At 45.6% G+C, this 13,003-nt stretch overlaps 1 protein-coding gene across 11 annotated transcripts in view; it reads right to left on the bottom strand.

Annotated features, from left to right (window-relative positions):
- KIAA1217 (KIAA1217 ortholog) overlaps nucleotides 1-13,003 on the bottom strand; it is a 421,915-nt gene that overhangs the window by 129,830 nt on the left and 279,082 nt on the right. For all 11 annotated transcript variants that reach the window (XM_032396666.1, XM_032396667.1, XM_032396665.1 and 8 more), the window contains one exon: nucleotides 5,967-6,165. In XM_032396666.1, the coding sequence (XP_032252557.1) occupies nucleotides 5,967-6,165 (199 nt within the window). The remainder of the gene's footprint in view (nucleotides 1-5,966; nucleotides 6,166-13,003) is intronic.

Raw genomic sequence — 13,003 nt, 5'->3', positions numbered from 1 at the left:
GGATGTAGAGAGGTATAAATAACAGATAAAACATGCCTTACTTTCTTCTGTTGCCTTATGGAACTTGACGAAGGTTTTTTTTTTTTTTTTATTAAGAGTATTTTTTACATCAGAAAAGAAAGCAAAAACATCATGTAGGTGTGTGGGTTAGGCTGGGGTATCACGGCTGTGGCAGAGAGAGAGATTGCACACCGGCTTACTGGCAGGCTGAGTTCCTGAAATAGCTCTGGAAATTGAAGGCACCTTTCTAGTGATCTAACCCCATAGCTCCACCTGCAGTATCGAAATGTTTTATGTAAACTTTACAAGAAGCTGATCTGCCAAATCCAGGTTTAGCAACACCCCAGCTGTATAGGGGGAAACAGAAACAGCAGATCCCAAGTCTTCTGCAGGACCCCTCAATGTTATGACCTAACCAACGACAGACCCTATGGAATCATGGTGGCGCTGGTCTGGGGGGTCTCTGACCCTGAGAAGCAATCACATCTTCTATTCACCTCCGTTGATGTTTTTCTTACCAGCCTCCTGTCTGCAAAGTACCCTCAACATATTGTTCAAGGGCCTAAATCTCCTCAGGTATCCTATTAACTAATGCTTTCTTCAAAGTCTGAGAAATCTATTACAGGGTTTCAACCCAGGAGTTAATAGCTAGAGATTTCTAAAGACATCTGATGAACTTTATTTTTTAAAAATAAGCACAAGGGGCACCTGGGTGGCTCAATCGGTTAGGCGTCTGACTTTGGCTCAGGTCATGATCTTGGGGTCCTGGGGACGAGTCCCACATACACTGGGCTCCCTGCTCAGCAGGGAGTCTGCGTCTCCCTTTGCCCCTCCCCCCGCTCATGCACGCGTGCTCTCTCTCTCAAATAAATAAAATCTTTTAAAAAATAAAATAAGCACAAACCAACCATGAATCTACACAGTAATCTTTTGCAAGAACATACTTTCTTATGGATGAAATGAGAGCCAAGAGGGTAAACTTGGATAAGTGTACTCCCTTCTTTCAGAAAACCTCATATATGAAAACCCAAGCTTATAAAGGAAAATTGGGAGTGATTACTTGCATCGCAAAACCATGCTTCACTATACCAGAGGATTTCTTGAAATATTCCTTTCTGTGGCTAATTCCCAGCCCCAAACCCATTTTTTTTTCTTAAAGATCGATTCAGTCTACAAAAAACTACCTTTCGTGACGTTCATTACATCGAGTGCAAACAAACTAAGAGGCAATCCTTGTGAGTCACTCAGTACCGCCAAATTAAAGTACTCAAGGACTTCTGTTGTATAGAGGACATTTCTTCATCATTCCTTCCTTTTTCCCTTCCCCCATGCCCCCGGTCTATTTAACGCTTTTACCCTGTGTATGTGTGTGTGTGTGTGTTTGTGAGCAGTTTAGCATAGCTCATTTTCAAATGAAATCTTATATAAAACTGCACTATTTCGTGAGAAAACACCACAGAACTCTACACTTCTAAGAAACATAGTCGAAAAACCGTATCTCCAGGTCATTCTCCAGTTCACTGCCAAGTCTCTAGAAGTCAGTTTGTACCTACAGGTCTTTGTATTTCCTGAAACACACAGAACAGGTGGAACTACATTGTCTACAAATACAGGCAATCAGTTCCTTTGGATCAGGCAGGCTTCAGTTGCAGAGCCTGAACTGACTCTGGCTACTTTAAGCAAAAACAGATTTGCTAAATGGCTTGCACGATCATTGGGGTGACTTTTCACCAATGAAAACTGGGACAGGGCAGAACCTGTGACAAGGAGGAAGCTTCCTGCTTCCCTAGACCTCTGTAACTCCAAAGCCTTGCTGCCTTGAGCAGGAAGCTATTCTAGGGTCAGAGAATCAGGCCCCACTTGTGCCCTTGGCACTAGAAAAATGGGTGCCTTGCACTTTGACTCTCAACGCTAGTTTTAGTGACTACACCCTAGGACAATGACCAAGAAAATCCAAAAGCCTCCACAAATGCCTTGGTCCCTACTTTGGGAACCCAGCACATTTGACATTCTAGAATGACTCTGCATTCCAGCTCCACAAGTGAAGGGAAGGCACACTGGAAGGCTGCAGTGAGCAATGCCAGTCAGCCACCGGACCCACTCATGCCTGTCCACTTGGTTCCATGCTAGAGAAAATACTCTCCTGTGCTCACACGCCAAAAAGATCAGGAATGTGCCCCAAACCTACTGACCTGCTACAAAACTCTCTTCTGTTAATTTTTGTTTTTATATTACATTTCAATCACTCCTGGCACTTAGGAAAACACATTCCATAAATGTTGCACTTATTCCATAGAGCAATGTTTCTTTTCATTTGTCTGAAATTATTTCTCTTTTAACTGTCCAAGGGCTAACCCTTCATGCTCAAATCATTGAGTCCTCAAATGCGAGTCTTAGCGTCTCTGCCCCAGCTCTTCTTGGCTTTCTGCTTTGTAGGATAGGGGTGGCTTCCTCAATCCTTTACTCGTACCTCCTACTCACTCTTGTGCACAGGAGGGGAGATTGTGGCAAGCATGAACCTTTCTCCCCACCCCCCAAATCGTTCTCAGAGAATGATCACCCTCACTGTTACCATTTTGGAATAGAAGAATAGAAACGGAGATGCTCAGTAATTCACACGCACTGAGAAAATTTTCCCTCAATTAGTCTAGAATTCCTCCAGAGCCATTTAAAGTCATTCTTGTTTGTCGAGGCTAAGTCTTTAAGAAGCAATTTGTTATAGAAATGAAATGGCACCACCTCTGGCTGCCGGGCTGGTATGGGCTGGTCTCTTTTCTAGAGCGAACCATTCAGAATCCGGTCAACAAAGGCATCTGGCTGCAGCCAGGAGGAAGTTGCTACTGCTGTTCTTGTTTTCACAGGAGTTTTATTTTCAAATTCCTGAGGGCACACAGAAGGGTGGGAACATCTTGTGGCTCTCCTTTCCCCAAAGCCAACTGTGGAGCAGCCAGACCCCAGCCCCTGCTGCTGGTGGCATTCTAGTCGGGCATTTCCAAGATGGCCATGATGAAAAGGCAACGACTCCATCATTAAGACCCAGACCTACCAGCAGCGGGACCTTTTTTTTTTTTTTTAATGGAAATGATTTCTAAAACCAAACTCTACTGCAAAGCGGTTTTGACTTTATTTTGTAGACTTCCTCTCGCCTCATCTTCTCTATTTTCACTGAAGAGAGCAGGAAGGAGATGCAGCATCAGTTCCGCCGAGAGAGATCTCATCTGGGCTCCGGATGGGTCGCGCGGGCGGGGAAGCCACCACGGCAGGATCACGTGAGCATACGGAGCTGGCACCGCGTTGGAAGCTGCTCATGTTATGAATCGGAGACCCTGAGCACATTTCTCTCTTCGCTCTCTGCTTTGTAAACCTCCAAGAGTGGCTAACTTTGCCCTGGGCTTGGGAAAGGACTTGTGGGTTTTGCTGTCACTTGGCCAGACCTGCGGTCCCAGAGTCCCCTCCCTGATGGGCAGCGCACATCCTGCACGCAGGGACAGTGTCACACAAACACCGGCGATGTCTAACTTCTCTGTGCTGAACAACACCTTGTGCCCACCTTCCCCCCTTCCCCCTGCACCGCCTTCTCCATACAGGTGGTGTGTGCTACCCCCGGGGTGACACACGGGTCAGCCACTGGCGGGAGGAGAGTGCAGCACGGTCTCAGGTGCAAAACTGAGGGGGCCTCCCAAAAGTGAGTCATCAAGCTAAATAGTATTTTCATGTGATTTTTTTTTTAATTAAATGCCAAAAATCCATCATGAACAAACTATTAAAGTTTTAAATAAAGACAGGATCAACAGAGCTTCGGGGGAGATCTTACAATTCTGCCGATGAACAGAAAACGACAGTGTCCAGATCCCAAAAATTACGTGGGGCCTCCAAATGGCAGCGACAGTGGGTGTGCAGGAGGTCACGGCTCAGTGGTGGAGTCATAGTGGTGTTCCTCTGTAACTGCTGGGGGCACCCACTGCTCCTGGTTCTGGGCTCTCTGGGGAGCCTGCTCTTCTCCGGAGCCTGCGTGTGCATATTAAATAAACGCAGGCACACTCGGGATTTTCCAGAACACAAAGCTGAGCAAGGGCCCCTGGCAGGGAGACTGTGTTTAGACTCTCCCTGGCTCACACTTTCCTGTTTATTTCCCATCCGGGCTCAACTGAATTACGCCACAAGGCCAGGTGCAGCTAGGAGGACATTCCTGAGTTGGCCACAAAGTGGCGGTCAAGGGCAGCGCCAACCCCACTGGTCCCGCACCAGCCTCATTTCTTGGAACCATGGATCTTCTTGTGTGGGCAAACTTCTCATTCCTCTCCTCTCTGCTCCACCGTATCCCTTCGTTTCTACCCAAGAGTTATAAAAATCACAGGCCCAAAAGTGCCTCACAGAGCTAGAAGAATAAACACCTTGGATACTTTTTTTTTAATCTGCTGTGACTCTGAGCTCACCAGAACTTGCACAGCAAGGTGTGCTCAGTAAAACTCGAGGGCTCTACAGAAGCGCAGCCACTTGGTAAGAAAACACCAGCCACCCTCGGCAATCCCGAGGGCAAGGCTGGGACCAGCTCCGGCAGCCTCTCTGCCCCAGGCTTCTTCCTGAACTGTCTGATCTACCTGCACGGCCTGCCGCGCTCGGCTGCTGGAGGAACCTCCTGCTGGCAAGACAAAGGAGCCGTTATCCCACAAGCTCAGTGATCCCCAGGGATGGAGGGAGGCACCCGGGCATTTATTCTTATCTTCATTTTATTTTGCAAAGCACAGCCAATCTTTTCAGGGACCAAAGCTCCCTCATTTCCTGCAAAGCACAAAGGAGAAATTCCCCTCCCGGATTGGCTCCTGCTCTCGCAAGCTGAGTGGGGCAAAGAGAGCACAGAGCTCTGGAATCCAGATGGAACGCCCCAACCTGGGGCTAGTGTGGTGTTGACCCTGTCCTGGCCCAGGATGTTCCTCGGGGGTATCGCGCACCCGTGTGTCCTACTCCTTCAGTTGTATAGGAGACGAAGAGAAACTGGAGGCCCACTTCCACCATCGAACTATGTGACCTCAAAAAACAAAAACAAACCCCCCCACCAAAAAACCAAAAAGCAAGAAAAGAAAAGAAAAAAGCAGATTTCTTTGTGGTTGTCTTCGAGGACCCTGGATTATTAACCTAAAAGGATCTATATAAAATTTAATGTTAAAATGTCACATTGATAATACAAATAATAATAGTTTAGGGATTTCTTGGTTTGGGGTTTTTGTTTTTTTTTTTTTAAGGTCAGCTAGGAGAATGTTTGCAACCAGTCTTCTTGTCATCTTCAACCAAGGGAACAAAATCAGCATTCCTCCCCCCAAAGCTTTCGCTGCTCTTTTTCCCTTCAAGCAAGGCATTTGCTAGGTTTTATGTGGCATCATTTTGCTGTCTTGCACAGGGGCCAAACCCCGAAGCCTTTTGTGGGTTGATCCTGTTCTTGTCCCCTCCTACCCCATGACCCCATCTATCTGCAACAACAAGTACTGGTCTGGAACCTTGAAACAGCAGGTTAAGCTTATGAAATCGGCAGAGAGATCTAAATCCTTATGATCTGTACATTCTGTTGAAGGGCCCAAACATTTTTTTAAAAGCAAAGTGACCTAGAAATTGAATTTCCAATATAAAAAAAGAAAATGGTAAGTGGTAATGACAGAACAACAGAATCCTTCTGCTTTCCTTAAAAGCTTGTTGAAAGGAAAAGCTGTAGCAAATTGCATGCCAAGCCCCTCTCTCCTTCTGTGGGTGGTGGGAATAGCCCTGTGTTTATGGTTTTCACTAACAGTCGCAGGGCCCAGCCCCACAGACAGCCTGGACGTGCTGTTTCTTCAGCGTGATGTTCAATTAGTCAAATTTCTTAGTACTTGCGTTTTCACAAGACAAGATCTAATTAACATTTGGACGCAGGGGAATAAAAATACATACATGCAGTAAAAAAGAGGCATCAGAAACTGCCCTCTGAGGCTTACCCAGAGATCTTTCTTTCGTCTGGTTAGTCGATCTCACCACGGGAAGGCTCGCTCGAGTTCGGCTGCCTCTGGAAAAAGGACTTGGAGCTTCTCCCTCAGACATGGCTTCCAAAGAATCACCAGACGTCTCTGATAAATGCTCGACAGGGTCGCCCAAATTGGGAGGTTGGGGACTATGAGACAGTTTGGGGCTTCTTGTCTGCAAAAGGCATGTGAAAGAAAAGTAGGAAAATAAATGACTATGAATTATGCTGAAAATTATTTTCAATGCCATCAAGCTCTGCCAATCTGGGCAAACAATATGGCAGGGGAAAAACCCGTCGGAAGGACTGGACACAGAAAACTGAAGATCCAGTGGGTCAAAGTATCAGTTGTGAAAGTTACTGGAAAAAAAAAAAAAAAAACCTATATTGTCCCTGAGTATTCCATTAAGATTTTCATCACTGCGCATCTACTGTACAAATACCAGCTTGAACAAGCAGTCGAGGACAAGCCACACCATAGGAAAGAATGATGGCAAATCAATTCCTTTGGCCCGACAAATTTTAATGGTTGTTATGACAACTGATGGGATTGTGCACGTTTATATATACCTAAATGGATGAGGCACTCACACCACAGTAAACTGAATACAACTGGTCCTTCAAAGTCTTACATCAAGACTGTTTCCAAAATCAGTAAACCAAGATTGTACGGAGACATTTATATCACAGTTGAATTTCTTCCTTCGAGCCAGAAATCCTATAGGTAAGATTATGTCTAGCTTGTTATGCACAAACAATGAATCATGGAACACTACATCTAAAACTAATGATGCAATGTATGGTGATCAACATAACAATAAAAAAATTTAAAAAAGTATCTAGAATAACTTACACACACACGACACATAACTGAATTCTTAAGTTATCTATACTGTAATGGCAAGAAATTTCATGTGTAAAATGCTCATGATCATTCATGTCAAGATCATTCAACGTCAAGAACATTCCTTGAACATGGACTACTGGTCGAGCATTGTGGGAGATGGAGAAAAACAGACAACAGGTTGCCTGCTGGCAACAAGTTTCAGAACTAATTGGTGCAATTAGTGAAGAGCACAAAATAACACAAGATAGTGGATAAAGAAGTGTAAAGTAGGGACTGTGTGGGTACATCCATTCATCCTTCCAACAGACACGTACTGAGTACCCACTATGTTCCAGGCACTGCGCTAGGTACTGGGGCCAGAAAGATGCAAAAAACAGGCGTCGCCTTGCCCTCCTGGTGCTCACAGTCTAGTCAAGGGACCAACATTGAAGACAAAGCGAAAGTGTGGTGAGAGTGTGTTAACCCCGACTGGCGGGGGTGGGGTGCTTGAGTGGAGAGTTGGGAAGACCCGGAAACTGTGTTCTCAAGAAAAAGGTAAGCTAGGAGGAGGGGGTAAGCCAGAAGGTAGGGATAAAGAGAGGGAAAGGCATTCCAGGTGGGGGGGACAGCAAGTGCAAAGTCCCCGATGCATAAAGAAGTGGCAAGCAGTGGAGGCTTGCAGGGGCTTGTCCAACACAGATCAGATCTCACAGACTTGGGAGTCAAGGTGAGGGTGCTCAATTGAATTCTAAGGTACCAGAACTCCAAGGAGGTATCTGAGGCAGGGCAAGAGGTGAGGGGGCCAGGATCAGATACATTTTTTAGAGGATCACTTGAGCTATTGTGTGGGGGTTGGAGATTATACCTGTGGAAGGTCAGAGAAAGGGAGTGAGCGAAAGTAGGGGATTAGGCTGAACGAACACGTGATCTTAGCTCTCCCCTCTCGGACTGCCCACCGTGACTGGCATTCCCTGATCCCAGGCACCTCCTGGAAGGCAAACTGATCGGAATGAATCAGGCAGGTGAGTTTTCTCTTACTAAGTAAGATGCCAAAGGTGCTGAGGGGCTGGTGCTGGGCTACAGGCAGTCCATGGTAGCTAGTTTTTTGGTTTGTTTGCATTCCTTAATTTCCTTTAGGTCTTCCTAAGGAGGCCACTGCATTTTGAAGTTAAGCACCATTTAACTCTCAAGGCAGGAGGAGCTCTGTGGGTGCACCACCTATGCCCCACGCTTGAAAGGGTTCCGTGCTTGGCTTCAGGCTCTACTCGGGCTGTCTTGAAATTCTTTTTATTTTAGAGAGTGAGAGAGTACTTGGGGTTGGGGGGCATTTTGAGAGGGGAAGAGGAGAGAGGGAGGGAGGGAGAGGAAAAGAGGGAGGGAGGGAGAGAGAAAGAGGATTTAAGCAGGCTCCATGTTCAGCACGGAGCCCGATGCAGGGCTCAGTCTCATAAGCCTGAGGTCATGACCTGAGCCAAAATCAAGATTTGGATGCTTAACCGACTGAGCCACCCGGGCGCCCCTGTCTTGAAATTCTTAACGATTTTTGGAACAAGGCACACTGAAAAATATGTAACCTGATATACCAGGGAACCCTTTTAAGGAAAGAATGATCAGCTCCTTTCCCCTCTCTCTTGCTGAGAGTACAAGGAGACCCTCTTGGCAGGAGCACTATTGTATTATCTATAACCTCGCTCCTGGCTACAGCTCTCAGGACCTTTCCACAGAGGAAAACTGGAAAAGGGTCAGTGCATAGATCTGTGCACTCCCTTAAGTGGGGGATGTGGCTTCAGGGAGAGGACCAACCTAGTTGTTCCTTAGGAAACTCTCAGCTCAGATTACATGCCAGAAAGGACACCCATTAACAGTTAAATTGTCTCTTCAGGTTAATTTTTCTGTACAAGCCCCCAAAACTGGTTGATTCTCAGATTTATTTTCCATTAAGTCTGCTTCTGTAATAAAGACTGGGTTTGGGCTTTGGCACTCGGTGAACATATTACTTGACTAGAAAAATCCCTCCATCACTGCCTGGCCCATCGAGATCTAGATAAATTCACAGGGTCTTCAATGAAGCAGCTACCTGGTTGCTACATTCAGCAGAATATCAAGGGAAGATGTCTTCATTCTGCCTTTAAAAAAAAAAAAAAAGACTACGCACTCATCTTAGCAAAATAGCCAAGAAATAATATTACTTTAAACAACAGGGCCACGTTCCTGGCCTCTGCCGTTTTGGTCATCTCTGCAGCCCACGGCAGATATGATACATTTGATGAGTTGTCATTTTCCATTGCAAAAGGCAATAATCCTTGAAGAGAGTCAGAATCAAATTTCTGCTTCTCGTTCAGGGTCACCGTGGTGGTAATATGTATAAAAATAGAGTTGTACTGGCTAATCTTTTTTTTTAACTTCCTGTACACAGCTACTTCGTTCCAAATATAAATTTCCCCTCTTTTTTTCCGTGTCATTCACTTTCCCCCTGCAAACTATCATTGCAGATTAGCAGTCTCCTCACAGGGTCCCATCCCCCGAAGCCAGCTTGCTGCTGAGACATCATACAGTGCAGAGAAGAGACAGTGGAAATTGCTGATAGTAACGAATGTCAGCTACCCTGTGATTTGCTATATGAGAAAAGAAAATGCAAAAGGCATTTGCAACAGGGACTCTGCACTCAGCACAGTGCCAGGCTCCCGGGGTTAGAAGTGCTGCATAGGGTTCTTGAGCTCCTAATGCACTGAAGGTATATTTTGGGGCCGAGGATAATACACACAGTAACAGTTGGACAAAAGAGCTAAGAGGTGTGTCACCGTGAGCACAGAAGGGGTTTGGGGGCAGGACTGCTGGAACTGAAGGGTGGATCAGGAGGGGGGGAGAACATGGGTGAACTGAGCAGTCACACACCCATGTTCTCAGGTCTCTGTGCACTGGGGGGCACCCAGGAGGAGAACGTGGGACAACTGCCGGCCTCTCAAGGGACATTTTCCCCTGTCTCTCAGCTGAGCTAACAGATACATCGTCCAAATCAGTGGAATACCAAGTTGTCTCCTCCTATAGGCAACCTTGGGGCAGGATTTTGCCTCCTGCTAACCTCTTTAGTAATACTGAATACGTGAAAAAGCTTCACTTTTATTATTTGATTGATGCTCAGCAATCTTTCAAAGAGCTCCCGCCCCCAATGTCCTCCTTCTCTGTGGAATTCCTCCCTGCCCACTTGGATAAACCCCTGAAGCCCCATGTCCCATATGGCGGTGGGGGGGAGGGCATACATTGCAGCTACCCGGGACACTCCTAGTTTTGGACCTGTTGTCCTAGAGCCATTATTAGGAGAGATCCCCTTTTACTCTCAAGCGTATACTGGTTTGAGCAGTTAAGTGCAAAGTCACCCGTGCCCAGCCCAGTTGGAGCTGACTGGACCAAGCAGTGGCCACACCTGATCTTGACTGGACCCATTATATTGTCTCCCTGAAAAATGGAGACCTGGCACAGAGGAGCTATTTTATGTGAGGTCATATGAAGTCATGGCTGATATGGACAGGGAACGTGAAACAGAAAGAATACAGAGGACGGATGGAGCAGATCTGTTCAGGAAAACAGAGATGAGAGATCCCCATGACCCGGAAGATGGAGAGCAGCTACCTGGGCCACTGGGCAGCCCAGTTCCTGATTCCAGCACACTGAGGGGCATTTCCCATTAATTCCTTCCAATTAATTCCATTTTTGTTCTTAAACTGGTTTGAGATAACTTTGTGCCTTGTAAGCAAGTCATCACTGACACAGACCAAATCTAACAGCTCCCCGCCTTGGACTGTTATGATGCTGGCACATTTATAATATTAGCAATAATACATGTATTTCACAGATGAAATTCTCTTTAAAAAATTATGGGGGAAATTACGATGTAGGGTTACTAACACGGTATTTCGCAAAGTTGGGGGCACCCAAATATGTCCTCTCTACTGAAAGTTTTACTGTGTACAGTATCATTATTACATGGGAAAGGAGATATTTTAATTAGCAAAAAAGGGGGGTGGGATACTCACACAATTTCAGATTTGGTCTAATAAAAAAGTCTTTACGTTGGGAGCTATTCTCATTTTGGCTCAGGTGAAGCCTTTTTCTCCGTCAGGCACTGTCTACAGCATGGCTTTTGGAGCCTTTGCCCCAAGCTGCTGAGCGGAGAGCTGCCCCTCCCTGGGGAAAACACGTGGCACCATGAATGGTGGCAATGCTACGTGAGCCATAGGAGCAGGACTCAAGGGTTTGGAAGGCTGGATTTCCCTCCGCGCTTCATGGGGACCCAGGATACCAACCCATCTCCTGTTTCCATCACAACTTTCTAGATGTTTTCCCCAAATCCCCAGGTGACCCCCAAACCTATAAACCCAAACAGGAATTCCTTTGAGGTCATGCACCCCAAGGGGTGGTTTGTGTAAACCAGGCCACCTGAACTCCCCTCATCCTTTCCAGCCTTCCCTTCTTCCGAGAGGGCTTTCTACCACCAAGAGATGCTGGGGTAATAGGCCTCATGCAGGTCTCCCCTCTGCTTCATCTGCAGCATGTGCGGACTGGTCCTCTCGGAAGATTCTCCTCCTAATGAAGGGGTAAGGGGAGAGAGCCTGCCGCTCTGTGACTGACATACGGGATTCTCATTTAAACCTCACCGCAACTCATGATCCTGGTCGCCAATGAGAAAACAGATTGTTTAAGCAACTTGCCTGAAATTCTAGCAAGTGAAGGAACTGGGGCCACGTCTGTAGGATTCCAGAGCTGACAGTCAGTGTTAAAGTCATTTATTTAAGTGGGAGTCTACGGACTAAGGACAAAGATTTCATAACTTCGACATACACACCACACAAAGAAGAAAAAAACCATGTGACCCAGGTTGTAGTATTTCTTTCAAATTATCTACCCTATTGCACTTGCTTGGTAGAAATATACGGCTTAGCTATAGCATGAGGATCGAGGTTTCTACATTTCTATCCGCCAAGTGCATGCAACATAGTTGCACAGCATTAATTTTTAAAAGACTGCCATACTTGCATTTTATCATCATGAACAAATATTTGCTGAAATGTTTGCCATGAGCTAACATTATGCTGTACTAGGAGATCAAATTTATTCTTATTCTTCGCAACGCTGTTGGTATTTGGAAACCAAAGCCAAAGAGAAAAGGAAGGTTAAGCTAGAGGCACTGATGATGTGTTTCCATTCCCATTTTTTGGAACCCTTAAAGTGAAAATTGAAACGCTGAGGTCCAAAACACGAAGCCTGCAAACGTAGCTTTACGTAATATGGTAGCTGTCGGGAACCGTGAGGTGTCTGGTTAGCCAGCTTATACACTTCACTTCAAATTATGTTATCTTTTGAAAACAAAACTCAACATTGCCTTACTGAAGTTCTGCCTCATTCTAATTAATTTCCAATTTCCACAGAGGATTCAGAAATAAGACGCTTCTCACATGCGAATGCATCTGGGATGACTCATTATCCTAATACAGTTGACTTTTTTTTTTTTAAAGATTTTTATTTATTTACTTGTGTGTGAGAGAGAGAGACAGAGAGCACAAGCAGGGTGAGTGGCAGGCAGAGGAAGAAGCAGACTCCCCACTGAGCAACGAGCCTGAAGTGGGGCTTGATCCCAGGACCCCAGGATCAGGACCTGAGCCAAAGGCAGACCCCCACTTACTCCCGAATTTTTTTGATAAATATGGTATAGTGCTGTAAGTGTATTTTCTTTTCCTCATGATTTCCTTAATAACATTTTCTTTTCTCTGTATCGTGAGAGCACTATATATAACACATGTAACACACAGAATATGTGTTACTCGACTGCTAGCGCAAAGCTTCCAGTCAACAGTGCGCTCTTAGTGGTTAAGTTCTGGGGGAGTCAAAAGTTATACACTCATTTTTGACTGTGTGGGGCGTCGGCGTCCCCAACCCCCATGTTGTTCAAGGATTAACCGTACTCATTAACTGAAACGGTTAATTTAATCACGATAGTCAGACACTTTAATCCCATTTCTTGTACTTAGGAAGCTTTCGACTCAAACCTAGTTAAAATTCTGACTTCAACTGAAGAGAACTTTCCAGTTGTTCGGTACTCTTGTGAGAGATTCAAGGAGCAAAATATTAGAAGTTAACAACAATGGATCGTCCCTGGACTTCTGTTTACTCCACCATCCCTGCTCCACATT

This window comes from Phoca vitulina, unplaced genomic scaffold, assembly GCF_004348235.1.
Source record: "Phoca vitulina isolate PV1807 unplaced genomic scaffold, GSC_HSeal_1.0 scaffold93, whole genome shotgun sequence".
Lineage (NCBI taxonomy): Eukaryota > Metazoa > Chordata > Mammalia > Carnivora > Phocidae > Phoca > Phoca vitulina.
This window is presented reverse-complemented; position numbering and strand designations above follow the sequence as displayed.